The 17,453-nt window shown below is 36.2% G+C and overlaps 3 protein-coding genes across 4 annotated transcripts in view; 2 read left to right on the forward strand and 1 right to left on the reverse strand.

The window, feature by feature from the left end:
- LOC121372562 (CD2-associated protein-like) overlaps positions 1-9,007 on the forward strand; it is a 55,579-nt gene extending 46,572 nt beyond the window's left edge. For both annotated transcript variants that reach the window (XM_041498960.1, XM_041498961.1), the window contains 2 exons: positions 761-851; positions 1,773-9,007. In XM_041498960.1, coding sequence (XP_041354894.1) covers positions 761-851; positions 1,773-2,032 — 351 coding nt within the window. In that variant the 3' untranslated portion in view covers positions 2,033-9,007. The remainder of the gene's footprint in view (positions 1-760; positions 852-1,772) is intronic.
- Positions 9,008-9,137: 130 nt separating this feature from the next.
- LOC121372161 (nucleoporin Nup37-like) lies at positions 9,138-15,949 on the reverse strand. The gene is made up of 5 exons (XM_041498435.1): positions 15,920-15,949; positions 15,086-15,271; positions 14,651-14,832; positions 11,517-11,652; positions 9,138-10,241 (listed from the first exon to the last, which is right to left on the reverse strand). Exons 1-5 carry the CDS (start codon positions 15,947-15,949, stop codon positions 10,125-10,127), a joined length of 651 nt encoding a protein of 216 aa, XP_041354369.1. The 3' UTR covers positions 9,138-10,124.
- Positions 15,950-16,136: 187 nt separating this feature from the next.
- LOC121372163 overlaps positions 16,137-17,453 on the forward strand; it is an 8,420-nt gene continuing 7,103 nt past the window's right edge. The window contains exon 1 of the mRNA XM_041498438.1: positions 16,137-16,173. Within this exon, the coding sequence (XP_041354372.1) occupies positions 16,137-16,173 (37 nt within the window). The remainder of the gene's footprint in view (positions 16,174-17,453) is intronic.

Below are 17,453 nucleotides of genomic sequence, written 5' to 3' on the forward strand. Positions count from 1 at the left end.
TGAAATAATGTGAAACAAACTGGTGTTTATTCTTGAAAATACTAGATAGATAGCATGAATAATATATATGAAATAATTAGTGAAATGAACTCAAATACATGACAAAAAGTGTTTCAAAACTGCCATCATGAATTTAGTATTGTGTATTTGTACAGGATTGAGACAGTTCTGTCGGTATCTGTGTACGTTTCCTTTACGTCACTTAGATGTATGATGTATAGAGAATACCACATGAAAGTGAATGTGTGATACATTTTAAAAAACGAGTTGTAAGATCAGTGGTATCTGACATACACTAATGTAGTATTCTATTTCTTACATATCTTTAGAACACAGTTTTAAACGTCTATTCCAACTAAAACCTATGTACGGTCCTTGTGCATCACAGACAAATCCATTTCATGTTAACATCTAGTGATAGATTTCTACCGTGCTTTTCACTTGGTTGGTATGGCATTGGTGACCAGGTCATCACCTGGGTGCAGCCAGTAGTATGTCTGTAAAATGTTATTGCACATATATGTGTTAACAAGTATGTATTATCAGAAATAACGAATAATGTTCTCACCAACAGGTGTGTAGGAAATGGAATTTATACACATTAAGATGGCTAACTTAAATTTTCTTTTATACATAGATTACTGACATTCATTTGAACTGCACTGAATGTTTTATGAACATGAGAATTAGACAGTGTAATTCATTCTACGAATAATGGATAAAATGTAACTCTATTAAATTAGTGTTGATACGTTTGCAGGTTGGACATGGTGAGAATGACAAGAAAGCGGTGAGCCGTGACCAATCAAACAGTGTTCCACCTCCACGCCCCCCAGAACCAGCTGTTGGAGGTAACATCCTACAATAATACAGGGTCTGCCGAGTAGTTTTGAAAGGGGGGGGGGGGGGGGGGGGGGGGACAATAACAGTGTGATAGACAAGCTGTTGGAGGTACATCCTACAATAATACAGGGCCCGCCGAGTAGTTTTGAAAGGGGTGGGGGATGGCAATAACAGTGATAGACCAGCTGTTGGAGGTAACATCAGGTCTTCACAATACAGCATTTTCAGCCTTGGCATATTACCAGGGGAAAATGGGGTGGTGGTTGGGGGGGGGGGGGGGGGGGGGGGGGACATATTCACAGAGCTGTTTGGTATAATTTGTGAACAACATCAAGCAGTCCATCGGATAAGTCCTGGTTTAATTATGTTTGTTTTAAATTTCTAAACCATTGCCCTTTGAGGCCAAGTAAAATGGTCTCTTTACAGTCTTGTCAGATTGACAAATGGAGTTTACCTAGATGCAGTCTTCAGGTATTTGATGAATACAGAAATGAAAGAAACACCTTAGTACATTTTAATCTATGACTTTTTGTTGTCATGACATATGGTATGATGAATTTAAGTATTTTGTTTTCATTATCAGGGGGATGGGACATAGACCATGATACAATGCACACCTGATGTGCGGTTGGTCTTGGATCGATCCCCAATGGGGGGGGGGGGGGGGGGGGGCACATTAGGCTATTTTTCTTTTCAGCCAGTGCTTTGGTGTGGTATGGACTCTTCTGTCTGTGAGATGGTGCATATTAAAAGATCCATTGCTGCTGTTAAATTGAAGAGAGTATCCCGTGGAGTGGCAGAAGCAGATTTCTTCTCTAATTATCTCTGTGGTCGGTAACAATATATCTGACACCATATTACCGTAATTAAAATGTGTTAAGTGCATCATTAAATAAAATATGTCTTTCTTTCTTTCTTTCTTTGACCAGGTGAACATGTTCCGAAGGCCTTTGAAGACCTGCAGAGGGAGTTCCGTAAGCTGCAGGCGTCGATGGTGTCTCGGAGCGAGCACCAAGAGCTGAAGAGTGTGTGTGACAGTCTCCGGTCTGAGCTCGACACGGTGAAGTCGACGTACTCGAAGAAGATCCGCGAGTTGATGATGGAAGTGGACGAGGAGAAGAAACTGCGACTCTCCACACAGGTGGAGATCGAGAGAATAAAGAAACTGTTAGCCGAGTCGCACGTCTAGTCAAATGTGTCCGCGACTTGGCCAGCCGGAACGTGGAACGTTGTTTCATATCTTAACAAGCATTGACGATTCGTCCTCAGTTATCATGCATCTTGTGATACTCCCAGATAGGTGTAGCTAGGCACGTCTTATCTCTTCTTTATTTTTTCTTAAAGTTTTTTTATATCAAGTGTTTAGTTTACATACTTAAACCACTTTAAATAGTAGATGAAACAAAACAATAATACCTTATTTTAATGTCTTGATAATTATTAGTAATTAGTATGACTATTGTTTTACTCTAGTTTATTTTATGACAAATATTTTGAAGATGTTCCTTTGTACTAGTATTTTTACTTGATGAAAAACTTTCAGTGAGTATGAGATAAGACTAATTTTATGTATATTCATAAACACATTCCAGTTTACCGACAACTCAAACCTGTTATAAATGTTCAGCCTGTTTAGTGGTGGCAGAACAAACCTGTTTATCAATTATTGTATTGATAAAGTTTGTTGTTATTGTCTCACCTTGACGAAATCAAATGGCAGGATACAGGTATTACTTTTCCCACGGTGATGGTGGCATCATTAACTTTCGCGTTTAGCTACAATGTCATGTATTTATATATTTTTTATTAAATTAATTTTGGGGAATTTAATTTTTAAAAATATTTTTTTAAAGAACTAGATTAATCTTGAGTGTTACTTAACAAATTATTTCTTTATTCATAGAATCAGTTTATGGTAGACGAGCCATTTAATTGAATGGATTTCTTGGCTAGTTACCTTTTACAGCTATGGTATTTTACCCATGTATATTTGGTAAGATAATCGGGCATTAAATTTGAGGAATTGTTTTTGGTAAAAGATTCCAACAGAATCATAAAAATTATTTAATAATCCTCCACTTTAGATCAAGAATCTCGAAACCATCGTACTGTACCAGGGCCTTGGTTTACAAAGTGCTAAGATCACCTGAAGTGTGTACGGTAGTTAGTACATACAGTGATCTTAGCACTGAGGTCACTTCTTCAAATTGGACACACCTGTTGAGTTCATCTGTTGAGGAATAATTTGTGTCATGATTAGTGAGACATGTTGGCTTTCTGTCTTGATTACAAAACCTTTTCTTGGCTTTATAAGTGCATAGATCTAATACTGTATGGTATATAGCTTACGTGATCTATGGGACTTTGCAACAATTTCGTAGTGCTTTGTGGGGGGTAAAAAGGCCAGATGTTACCTAGCTAAAGTGTTGAACTTCCCCTAGTATTATTTACTTACAGCTGCTGTATAGTAGATTTCTCTAGTTTTCTTCGTAAAAGAATTGCAGACAACATTTTCGCCATTGTAATGTTATTGTTTTTGATACTCGCCTACCATGCAGAAAATCATTGAAGCCTTGAATGTAAATAATACATCATCGATTCATATTACTGTAATTAACTCATTAGCATCATTGATTGGGTTTTTAAAACATATTAATATTATGAATACATTTTCTTTATCATTGTTAGCTTTAATTTTAAATCAATTGTGTTATTTTGTTAAACCAATTTGAATTAGAAAATTACCTTTGATTATTTTTGATAATACTGATAAGATTTCTCGTAAAAACTGGATATTAGATTTTCTTTTCTTACTGTACCACATTTCCTTCTTTCCAATAGACTGTTCTGGAATTCTGAACTCCTAGTCAGTCATTGGCTGAATTTCCCATTGAGGTATCTCAGGACTGGAGAAATATATGTAATCAATATTATCATGGCAAGTCAGCAGTTGCTACAGTGTGAAATGTCCCAAATTTGAACTTTTGTTTTTGTTGTGGTACAGGTGTTTTAATCTGCATCATGATACCCAGGAAAATAAATATCTAAAAAAAAAAATTTTAAATTATAATTTTTTATTAATTAAAAATTTAAGAAAACTAAGTGTTTGATACTATTTAACCAGGTCGGAATATTGAATACAGGGTTTACGCTTTCACCCACATCTGTGGCATCAACTAGAGAATGGTTTGTGTTTCTGTTGAAACTGGCACTTGATATGTCTCTTAGGGTTTTGTGTTTATTAAAATGACTCTTTTCTAAGATTTTATGCACAGATGTGTTGTGATTGTAAATATCACAGTTTTGTGCAGTAAATATTACATTTACAACACAAGTTCCACATTCTGATACAACCTCGTGTCTTGTGGAATATTAGACATGTGGCACATGTGTCACATATAAACTGAACACTGTAATATATACATGTATATTTATATTGTGATTTGGTGCATGGTTTTGATATTGAAATATTTATATTGAAAGCCAGTGTTCCTTTGGAATGCATGATTCAAGATATTTATTATAATGCATTAAGATATTGTCTTCAAAACAAGTTATCGCTCTTGTTTGGCACTGCTGTAGAATATTAACAGTTTGACGGTGATCTCTCTCTCTTCTTTTTGTGGTGATTATTATACTTTTAAATATAGTGAAATCTGTCAAAACCAGACCCTGAACAAACCAGAATACTGTAAAAACTCGACAAGATTGTCCAGAATTGTTTAAATTTTAAAATGCGACTCTTAAGTTCTGAATCCTGTCTAAATCGGATAAATAGTAGGTCCCTTTGTGATTTGGTTTAGACCGGTTTCACTGTATCACACAACAGCAAAGCCTTGATTGTTTTGTTTTTTTCTAGTATGCTGAGGTTTTTAAATTATGTCATTATTGTCATGTTCATGTTTCAACCTAACACATAACAGGTTCTCTTGAATCTACTAAATACATTTTTATGAGACCTATTTACATCTTTTGACAAAACATTTAAGCTATTACATTTGATATAGATTTGTTTACTAGAGCAGCCAGTGTTGCTGGTTATGAAATCATTCCTTTGTTATATTTATGAAGTTTAATGCCTGTTATATTTTGAATTTGTTAAGCTTGGTGATCAATTTTATGTTTATTTACTTTCATTCAAAATGCCATGCATTCCATTTAGTATTTTGTTACATGGAGAAACAATGGCGCAATACTTTGTATCTATAAAAATATCTGTTAAAAATTCAATATTAGATTGTAATTATTTGTGTTAAAAAAGTTATTTAGTCTGTGGAATAGACCATGTTTATACAGTACATACGTTACAAAGCAGAGTTTAAGCTGCTGTTTGCCAAATAGCCAGATGCGAAATAAAGTTGAATTAGGTGAAGATATGACATTACCAATTCACCAAAATGTTTATTCGAAAACCGTTTGTTGGTTCTGTTTAGCTAAATGTTACTTGAATTTGGCTACAAATTTTGTTATGAAATATGCCAAATTCCTATTAAGTTTTTTGTCCAGCTTAAACGACAACAAATTTATGTTTTAAAATATACAATCCGTAGTAAACAGTGATCCGACATCTTGAAACTTCCAGCCTAAACATCTCAAACATTTTAATACTGATGTTACTGTCTGATAGCTGTTGTATTCAGTTTATCAAACCTGTACCTGTCACCTGATATTTCAGTCTTTGGGATACGTCTTTCTATCCACAGAGTATGCTTTGCTCAACTATGAAAGATTTATAAATAAGGATGGGATGGGGTTTGCTTCCTTAATATTATAAATTGCATTTGGCGACTGGATGTTATTAAGTCGTTATTCTGAATGTTTTATCATTGGCATCGGAAGATGCTGTTAACAAGGGCTAACACATATTCTGGCCCTTCCAGCTTCAAAGTTGGGGTGGGGGAGAAGTGACACCCATGCCCCCTTACTTCTAACGCCTATAGTTTTATACATATATTGAATTTTGACTATTAAAATCCAGGTTATTTTTTTTCTTTGCGTATATGTGTAAAATAATATTTAGTTGATTACATTATGAATCACAGGTTGTGACACGTCTGCACGTAAAATCTTATAACACTTTCTTTAACACACCATTTGTCTTCCACTCCACAAACAGCATAGACACTTATGCAAACGTTTTGTAAATGGCCAGTACCTTTCCTCAGTAGTTGTGTGTTCATATATATACCATTTCTGTGCTGTGCTGTTACTTCTAAACACATTCACAAGATCTGTAGCAATATGATATTATATATAGAATTTGAATTTCCTTGTCCTTGTCAGAACCTAGAAATTATGCTAATGCCATTTTGTTTAGGCCTTGCCTGTATTGTTGATCTTAATAGCAGAATGAAAATGGCACTGTTTTTATATGTCACATGCATGTAGATGTAACATAGAATGACTGGGAAATTTACAGATAGGACTGGCAGGCTAAATCAAGATGTGTACATAGATAATGTATAAAAGCAGAGTTTGTTTTGAAATAGCTTTTTAGTATATAATTGCTGAATCATGAGAACAAATAATTTATTTACAATTCTCGAGATGTTGTTAATTTTAAAAGATTAATATTGTACAATTTTATATCTTGTGAATCAGCTTTGTATATTTTGTCCTTGTATAGCAAATAATTTCAAAATAGGTAATATAAGTTAAACAAAATCACAGTTAATGTTTATGATCGTACGTGGAACCCATTGTTATTTATCTGAATTTTTACATTCAGAATATTTTTATTAGTTCAGAAATTAAATGTGTGTGACGTGTGGTGGATGAATCAAAGGTGTTTGTGTTTTGAGCCTAATATTCAGCGCCATGTGTGGGGTGATAACTCAAGCACAATCTCATCAAATCATGTTGCATATTATCAAATGCTCATCGTTGGACTTGCTTTCAGTGTTACAAATTAAAACATTGATTAATAAGTGCACCTTTGAGAGTGTTGTAAAATGGGAAGAAAAAATACAAATTTCACAAGCATCCTCTTGTTAAACTTTTTAGGAAAGTGTAAAATGATTTGTTAAATCATGCTACACACACAGTCCACCACAAATTAATTAGGTCTGTCTGGAATATATTTAATATTGTGAACTGACCTAGTTGATTCTCAGTCGATATGTTTATCAGTTGATATGTTTAGCCACTACCACTCCCGGTTCTACAGCTGGTTACATTCCTGTCTGGTGTTAGTATACTGAACGACAAAAGAAATGGAGAATACTAAATGAGTTCCAGTCTGTCTTCAGTCGTACATCACGAGCGAAAGTGAGTAATGTATGATTAAAAACACACAAGTGTAGTATTTTATTTATTACACCGCACATCAACGAACAAAAATCGCACAGGATTACTTCCAAAATAACTGAGCAAGATATGAAAAGGAAAATTGATGTCATTTAGTAAAATGACATCATATTGTGGTTACTTAATTTAGCTATTTATCAATGAAACTTTGCATTCCTAAGCCACAAATCTATCAATGATGTTTTTGCAAACAATATTATAAACCTATTCAAGGCTAAATAAAATTATTTACAAATATATTTTGTTAAATTTTGCTGCTAACATTAATTATAAGAATTGACAGCAAGTATTTTTGCGATTTAAAAATATGAATCGAAAGAACCATGTGCACAATTTGCATAAAGATCTATGTGGAGTTGTGCGGTGTGACAGTCGATCACCTGTGAAAGACAATTTATATCACATGGGTACAACCGCGGTGTAATGAAAACAGATATTCATTTAGTTGGGGTTTCTTTAAATACTCAATAATAAATCCCATTATTTTTTGTCCATTAAAATATATTATGAATGTCCTGTGAACATTTTCGTCCACTTTGATATTATATTTACCGAATGAATTGTAAATTGAAATATTTTCACTTCTTTTGTTTTTCAGTGTAGTCGTTTCACTGATCATGTCAGTGATGTACATTCATACAAAGTATACATCTATTATTGTTGATCATTACTTCACTTTATTTGATTTTATATAAGACGAGCTTTTATTTTATATACTCCGTTGTTTAGCTGTTTGTTATATTTGCAAAACACTGTTAGTCCATTCAAATCAAAAACATTATTAGACAAAAATACATGGTCAGGTACCTGTACATTGAAGCTTGCCACAGCACCCATCTGTAATCAGCAGTTAGTACTTGCTCTTTTTTTTCTTCTTCAAAATCATTTACCATCATATTAAATTACCCCTACTAAGCAGTCACCTCTCTAATGTGTCCAGAAGAAGTAACCTAAAGTTGCATGTCAACATGTCCGTATGTGGTATGAACACGGATGTTTTGTTTGTGTGTTCATTTATGCAGTTGCCAGTACGGTTTGGTATCCTCTTGTGTGTTTTGGGACATGTTTCCATATCTACCGCTACATGGTCCGGTAAAAAAACCCACATTTGCAGGCGTATGCCAGACCACTCTCCACACTGGACAAATGGACAATCTTATTTCATTTCATTGTGTGAGATTTTAGCCAAACCTGTTTCTGCACAGAAAACTTAAATTAGATCCCAAATCACTGAAACATGCATTATGTAGCTGTAGCATGTTTTTTGCTGATCCAAAATGTAAATTAAACCACTATTTTCACATAATGGCTATACTTTTAGAGAAGTGGATGATTTGTACACATTCAAGTATCACTGCGAACCAGTAAAGAATTTGCAATGGGAATGCATTATAATTGTCACAGGGGATTCAACAAAACTCCATAGTAACATTTTCCTAGTGCTATAGTACATATCATAGAAAGTTGATGCAGTACTACATTTATTACATTGTAGTACATTGTAGTATCACTAGGGAAAACAATTTGAGGTAGGACATTGGTGTAACACAAAAATCTGTGTTGTTGATGGTGCTATACACAATTTTTTGAAAAAACGTGTAGTTGACTGGTTCACGGGTGTGTACTGTAATATTACCAGGTTTATATCCTCTGGACTGTGTAGATATACAATTTTGCTAGTTATTTTATGGATTTCACTCCAACTGCTAGCTTCTGCTTCGACTAGCTGTAGTAGTTACAAATATGATTGGTTTTCGAGATGTACCTCGTCCTGCATTGCAGCCTTGCTTTCATGTCAATGCGTGAATGTATTATCAATTATATATATTGTATATTTCATAATAAAATATTAATATATCGCCTTGTGACAGTTGTCTTTATGAATTGCACTTATATCTCTACTAATGGTAGAATATTAAGTACTGATCATGTTGTTGCCATAGTAACCGGTAACATTACCATTATGATAATAAAAACCAATTACAACCTTTGATTGCAAGAACAGATTTATTACACATGAAAACATTCTCGATGCATACATTCAGTTTACCTTTCAAACTAATGAGGGCACCAATGATAAAAAAAAAAATGCAGGAGTGACAAGGACTGGTCATCGTGTACCACAAGGCATGGAAACTGCACTGTCTAATATTGGTGAACATTGGGAGAAGACTTGTACTCCATCAGTCAGTCTGCTGTAATGTCAGCATGTGTTATCATACATTTTTTGTTAATTCATTACATTTTTGTTTACAACATTTTGAGTGTCTTGAAACTTGAGACTGATTTTCACTACAATTCCCCACAGCTCATGTGATTTATTATTCACAAATTTGGAAGATGGATTGTCTAACCATTTGAGATTTCCAATAAATGTACAATGTCCAGAACCCTCGATTGTGGACCCGTACCATGTTTTCAACTTGATCCAGATTTTAAACATTACATTAAGTGTTCATGTTCTTGGTTTGTGAGGACACTACGCTTTTTCCAGATGTTTTTGTCATGTTAATTTTCATTCCAACTTTACTTTTATGTTATTCATAACATCGATCCTTGTACTGCGGATTGTAAATAAAGAAATTTAGCATTGCCTTAGCTATTGAGTCCAAAACAGGATGTACCCGGTAGACTTTCTGGACTCTATTACTGGGTTATACATATTACTGGGTTATACATTTTCATAGTTAAGTATTTCACACACACATAACAAGTTTACAGTCAAACTGATAAAAACTGGTAAATACTCTGACTTGCTACTGTCAAGTTCATTAACCAGTCGTAATTTAGCAGAGAATTACATTTTGACATGTTTCTCACAAGATCATTTACTAATGTAAACCAATTTAAAATCAAATGATGTATGCTGAGGGAGAATTCTTAACATTTTGATTCCATTCTGTCGACGTCCATCACTTGGATATCTGCATTATGTAAAAACAACCCTGGACACTGGTGTGTATTTTTGATCATGATCAAGTTGATTCTACAACCCAGAGGTGAATGTTCTTGTCTCCGCCGATGGCGAGAATAGGCAGGTGGAGATGCCAGGAGAGGCCGTACGCGATGGGTAGTGACGTGTTCACGTGAAGCTGAAATAAGACATTTGATGCAAAAATGAAAAGTTCAAATCTATGGGTAAACAAAAATGTTATCATCCAAAATAACAGATTCAGAGTAACTGACTTCTCATTTATTTAGGTTATTTTTGATCTTAACAAAGCCTACTGTTGGAGCACTATTTCATTTTTTTAATGCTTATATCAAATGAACCCTTTCAACCCTTAGGTTTCTGTGGTGTCCTAGTCATGTCGTAGCCCACTTATACATTTGTTATGGGCAAAAATAAAAAGTACTCTGAATGTTTAAAACTAACTCTAAACCTAATCATAATTTACAAATTGAACAACCGATTCCAGTATTTCCTGTACAATAGAATAACAATGCAGCCTGAGTAACTACATATGTAGGATAAACTATACAGTCTAAACCTAACTCTATTACTAACCCTAATGTTCAAATTGAACAACCGATTCCAGTATTTCCTGTACAATAGAATAACAATGCAGCCTGAGTAACTACATATGTAGGATAAACTATACAGTCTAAACCTAACTCTATTACTAACCCTAATGTTCAAATTGAACAACCGATTCCAGTATTTCCTGTACAATAAAATAACAATGCAGCCTGAGTAACTACATATGTAGGATAAACTATACAGTCTAAACCTAACTCTATTACTAACCCTAATGTTCAAATTGAACAACCGATTCCAGTATTTCCTGTACAATAAAATAACAATGCAGCCTGAGTAACTACATATGTAGGATAAACTATACAGTCTAAACCTAACTCTATTACTAACCCTAATGTTCAAATTGCAATGAAATTACACTGCAGCTGTAATATTTTATGCCAGGAAGGTATCATCACTTACAAACACCCACCTCGAGAGTTGTCTGGGCTGTGTTGAGAGCAGACATATATAGAGAAATAATTTTTTTTATGTATGCACTGAACTGTGCACTCTCTCAGAGTTGATCCAAAACCCAGTAGTTACCGACAACACCAAGATTACTTAATCCTTTCACTTCTGTTGTGTTATTATTATCCTGTTCTTTCTACAGAGGTCGTCTCACAAGGTTGAAGGAGTTAACATACTGTACAGTAGAATCTTGTTGGGTCGAACTCGGAAGGGTCGAATACACTACAACACTCGAACAAAAAAACAAAGTCCTGAGTTGCACTTACACATTGTTGACCGAATGGTTAGGTCGAACACTTTGTCGAACACCCACGTGGTTTGAGCCAATGAGATTCAACTGTATATGAAAATTACAATAGTATTTACAGTGAAATCTAACCTGTGGGTGTCGAGTGTTGAACACTTTGATCTGTCGCCCCGGACGACCAGTAGTTGCTAAGAGACTTTCGTGACATCGAGACCAGCGGAACTGCCTTACTCCATCTGTATGTGCTTGTCGTTTTTCTACTGGCTGGCTGAAACCAAATCAATTGTGCATACATGTTAAAAACACTAAAAATATTTAATGCAACGACTACACATAACATCAAGGATAACACAGCATAACCTATAACAACCTGAGACAAGAAGTGAACTGTGGTGAGGGATAGTCATCAGCAGTGTTTGTAGGTGAGGCCAGGAGCCCAGTATGCACAAACTCATGTCAGACTTACTTTCATAGCATTTGTGTCCAACGGTCTCCTATAATGTCTGATGGTTGTATACAACTAAAATATGTTTAAAGTTCTTGTTATAATTTATTTTGTGCTAAAACTGTTTTAAGGTTCAAGCACACTGCCCTGGACACACATCTCGGCTATTTGGGTTGGCTGTCCACGACAGGAGTTTATTGTTAGTTGTTAGTAGAAAATAGTTTGTTTTGTTTAATGACACCACTAGAGCACAGATTAATTAATTAGATGTCGAACATATTGTAATTCTGACATTTAGTATCAGAAGAAATCTGCTACATTTTACCTAATGCAGCAAGGGATCTTTTATATGCACTGGTTGAAACAAAAAAAACTCAATCAGTTCAATGGATCCAACAAGATGGTTTTGTTAGTAGAAGTCAAGATAGTGGAGTGGCTAAGGTAGATTTTTCACCAGAATCGTTCACTTCTTGAAGAAAGCATGAAACTTTGCACAAGGGGTCTATGGTACCTAAGAATCATTTTAAAAAATGGACCCTAAAAATTCCAATATGGCCGCCAAAATTACCATATTTTTGCCCATATCTCCTGTTCTATTTCACCTAGGACCAAAATTCAAGTGTCTATACCTATGTTTTTCATGTCTGGGAACATTTTGGCAGTGTCAGAATTTATGTCAGAGGGCCGCCATATTGGATTTCAAGATGGCCACCATATGTTTTACATTACTTCGTATCTCACTTGCTATAGCACTTAGGAAGAAAAATCAAGACTCTATACCCATGTTCTTGATACCTAGGAACATTTTTAATATGTGAAAATTGTAATCATAGGCCGCCATGTTGGAATTCAAGATGGCCACCACATTATTAGACATGCATTTTTCCATAATTATCTGTTGCTCTAATGTCCACTATGCCCGTTGGATCTCTGTACACATAAGGGACATGACAAGCCTTGCTCAGCAGTGCCCAGATGTTCATTAACACTTCATGCGTGGTGCATTCACATCAAATAAGACTGGAAATCTCTACTCCGCGATTGGTCTGGATCATGCACATGAGTAGATGAATCCTCAAGTCAAGGGTGATGGTGGAGCCATCAGGTTGACAAGATCCAGGTGCCCTACGACGCTGGATGGTAGCCGGACCATATCTAGCCATGATCATCGGGGAGTATGAGAGCAGTATTGACAACTCACACGTGGACACCAACCCAAAACATCATGAACAGAGCACAACTCAGCAAAAAGCCTTTGCTGATGATGTGCGTTCCCTCGTTGCAGTGATGGATGAATTGGGGAATCCATTCCTTGATCGCACTAATGACTTGTTAACGACTGATTCGCAGGATGTCATGCCGCAGAGTGTGTTGGAAAGTCTGGAGCAAACTCACACTCTAGGAGAGAGCAAGTACCGAACCTTCATTGAGGAATGCCTTCTGAAAAACAAGACACCAATCGGTGTAACGATTCCACGGAATTCACTTCCGCTTTACCGCAAACCAAAGCATGCGGATCCATCCAAGGACAAGCAGAAAATCACGGAACTGAAGAGTGACTGTGCATTGTTTTCCCCGACTCTACATTGCTAGCCATACCAGAGAAGGTGACATCCAGGAGTTCTTCAAGCACGAAAACCAGAAATATCCTGAAACTGGAACGATTCATTGTCCTTATGTACTGCCAGACCAGTGATGAGATGCATGTCAATATGGCATGGATGACACTATTCTCAAAAATGTCACGTAACATTGAGAACATCCCTCCAACACGAGCTGCCTTAGAGCAACATATTAAGAGATCATCCTACCAATCAGGGCATGTATGGGGACAATCACTAGAATTACAACCTGTAATTCCAAACGTTACTGATTGGGGATGGGAGACATCTCAAACTGCCGGTTATATTCCGAAATGGACCACTTGCCTATCGCTGAGGCAGCTTGCCGTGAACTGATGTCATGCAAATGTACAAGGGGAATTGCAAGTGCTTCAAGGCAGACCTAGAATACACTCCACTTTGCAAATGTTGCGGGACCTGCTATAAGTAGGAGACGGGAACTGATATGTGGACAGGTATCTTGGTATGCTCATTGACACTGAAAAGGACCTGCAATGCAGCCGTCATCTTGAAATTGAATATGGCTGCCATCTGAACGAAATTGAGATGCTACTAATTATTGAAAGCAGTCAACCCATATATCGATATAACAACTTTCTCAGTGACATGGTACGCAACATCAGTCTATAATGGAAAAATGCATGTCTAATAATGAATTCCGATATGGCGGCCCTATGATGACAATTTTCACATATTAAAAATGTTCCTAGTTATCAAGAACATGGGTATAGTGTCTTGATTTTTCTTCCTAAGTGCTATAGCAAGTTCGATACGAAGTAATGTAAAACATATGGTGGCCATCTTGAAATCCAATATGGCAGCCCTCTGGCGTAAATTCTGACACTGCCAAAAAGTTCCCAGATATCGAAAACATGGTATAGACACTTGAATTTTGGTCCTAGGTGCAACAGAACAGGAGGTATAGGCAAAAATATGGTAACTGTGGCCACCATATTGGAATTCAATATGGCGGCCATCAGGGGGCGCAATTTTGTTTTAATGATCCTTAGGTACCATAGAACCCTTGTGCAAATTTTCATGCTTTCTTCAATAAGTGAACAATTCTGGTGCTTAGCCGCTCTACTAAGAGTAGTAGCCTTAAAACTCTCTCTGGATGGAAGCCAGTACTGGGGTGCAAACCCAGTACCTACCAGCCTCAAGTCTGATGGTATAACCACTATGGCAGGTGTTGAACTCACCTTGACAAAGACGTATTAAAAACCAGCCAATCAATGCTAGCGGCTGCCCCAACTATTAAACTGTCGTGTCTCGACCAATCAGCACTCATGAGAGGAACCTGTCCTGTATTAAGGCTCATGATTGACTGCTGGTTGTGAAGGCTGAACATCCTAATAATTCCATTCTTCTGAGCGACCAGAATCTAAAACAATAAAACAAATACACATCATACATGTGAACACATTGCACTCTTGCTCTCTACAGCAACTCAGACAAAAACAGTCAAAAGAAGCGTTATTCATTTCTGTGACATGCTAACTAATGTAACTACATTTTCACATATATAAGTTAAAAAACAAGCAATGAGTTACCTGTACTTGACATAAATTATGTGATCTGTGAAAGTCTGGCTGATCCTACGACACACAGAGCACTCTACTACTGACAAAACTCACCTTGAAAGGTTCTTCTTGGTGCCAGCAAACACTCATCCCAGGAGATGTCAGTTGGAAAATCATTCGCTCATCTCCCTCTTTGTCCCAGATCCGACATGTTAAGTCATCACCTGTACTAGCCAGCTGGGAGCCGTTGCTTGGGTCAAAGGTTATAGAGTTCACAAAGTTGGTATGACCTTTCATGATCTGTTGACAGGGAAACAAACACTGTTTAAAATCACATTCAAAGACTTTTAAAACAAAAATACATGCACATTATTTATTTATGCAAGATCAATCTCAAACAGTTGAAAAGTTAGTAAACAAATTAAAGTTAATTCCAAATGGTTGAAGAGTTAGTAAAGAAATTTTATTTATTTATTTACATGTATCATATTTTATTAATTATTCAAGAGATTCAAGTGTAGGTGTTTCTCTTATAACTACATCAACATCAGTTTTATATTATTATTTGTTAAGTAATCAACCATTTGACTCATAATCCACTGAATGTTCAAGCACATCTGTCATGTGGATAGCCTCCTTGATGGCCAAAAAATGTGTCTAATATAACTCAGGGTATTTATCCAGGACTTTTCACCATGGTCCCATAACTGATGGGTTTGGAAAAATAAGTGTGATTTTAGTCATAATTGGATACATTTTCCGGCCAATAATTGAATGAATTTATGAATCTGTAATATTAAAGAATAATATAATTAATTTACTTTAACATAATTTATCAGAATAGACATAATTAACAAAATATTAATAATATATCACCAAATTTGCAATATATATAGTCTAGAAATTGAACATTTGCATTTGGGAAGGGGCCAATGATCAGTACCGTACAATACCTGGATAAATGCCTGTCACTGCCATGTACATACCAAAACAGTACCGTATAATACCTGGATAAATGCCTGTCACTGCCATGTACATACCAAAACAGTACCGTATAATGCCTGGATAAATGCCTGTCACTGCCATGTACATACCAAAACAGTACCGTATAATACCTGGATAAATGCCTGTCACTGCCATGTACATACCAAAACAGTACCGTATAATGCCTGTCACTGCCATGTACATACCAAAACAGTACCGTATAATACCTGGATAAATGCCTGTCACTGCCATGTACATACCAAAACAGTACCGTATAATGCCTGTCACTGCCATGTACATACCAAAACAGTACCGTATAATACCTGGATAAATGCCTGTCACTGTACCACCAAAACAGTACCGTACAAAAACAGTACCGTATAATACCTGGATAAATGCCTGTCACTGCCATGTACATACCAAAACAGTACCGTATAATACCTGGATAAATGCCTGTCACTGTCATGTACATACCAAAACAGTACCATATAATGCTTGTCACTGTCATGTACAAATAAAAACAGTACCGTATAATACCTGGATAAATGCCTGTCACTGCCATGTACATACCAAAACAGTACCGTATAATGCCTGTCACTGTCATGTACATACAAAAACAGTACCGTATAATACCTGGATAAATGCCTGTCACTGCCATGTACATACCAAAACAGTACCGTATAATACCTGGATAAATGCCTGTCACTGCCATGTACATACCAAAACAGTATCGCATAAAGCCTGTCACTGTCATGTACATACCAAAACAGTACCGTATAATGCCTGTCACTGTCATGTACATACAAAAACAGTACCGTATAAACCTGTAATAATACCAAAACAGTATGCCTGTCACTGCCATGTACATACCAAAACAGTATCGCATAAAGCCTGTCACTGTCATGTACATACCAAAACAGTACCGTATAATGCCTGTCACTGCCATGTACATACCAAAACAGTACCGTATAATACCTGGATAAATGCCTGTCACTGCCATGTACATACCAAAACAGTACCGTATAATACCTGGATAAATGCCTGTCACTGTCATGTACATACCAAAACAGTACCGTATAATGCCTGTCACTGTCATGTACATACCAAAACAGTACCGTATAAAGCTTGTCACTGTCATGTACATACAAAAACAGTACCGTATAATACCTGGATAAATGCCTGTCACTGCCATGTACATACCAAAACAGTACCGTATAATGCCTGTCACTGTCATGTACATACAAAAACAGTACCGTATAATACCTGGATAAATGCCTGTCACTGCCATGTACATACCAAAACAGTACCGTATAATACCTGGATAAATGCCTGTCACTGCCATGTACATACCAAAACAGTATCGCATAAAGCCTGTCACTGTCATGTACATACCAAAACAGTACCGTATAATGCCTGTCACTGTCATGTACATACAAAAACAGTACCGTATAATACCTGGATAAATGCCTGTCACTGCCATGTACATACCAAAACAGTA

The sequence above is a fragment of the Gigantopelta aegis genome, chromosome 4 (genome assembly GCF_016097555.1).
Source record: "Gigantopelta aegis isolate Gae_Host chromosome 4, Gae_host_genome, whole genome shotgun sequence".
Classification (NCBI taxonomy): domain Eukaryota; kingdom Metazoa; phylum Mollusca; class Gastropoda; order Neomphalida; family Peltospiridae; genus Gigantopelta; species Gigantopelta aegis.

Excerpts from the sequence above, each read along its gene's own strand:
- LOC121372161 (XM_041498435.1), bottom strand. The coding sequence starts at position 15,949 with ATGGCAGTGACAGGCATTTATCCAGGTATT. Across the intron at positions 11,653-14,650 it reads TTTAATACGTCTTTGTCAAG|CCAGCCAGTAGAAAAACGAC; the intron begins GTGAGTTCAACA and ends ATTTGGTTTCAG. Across the intron at positions 10,242-11,516 it reads TCAACACTCGACACCCACAG|CTTCACGTGAACACGTCACT; the intron begins GTTAGATTTCAC and ends GTCTTATTTCAG.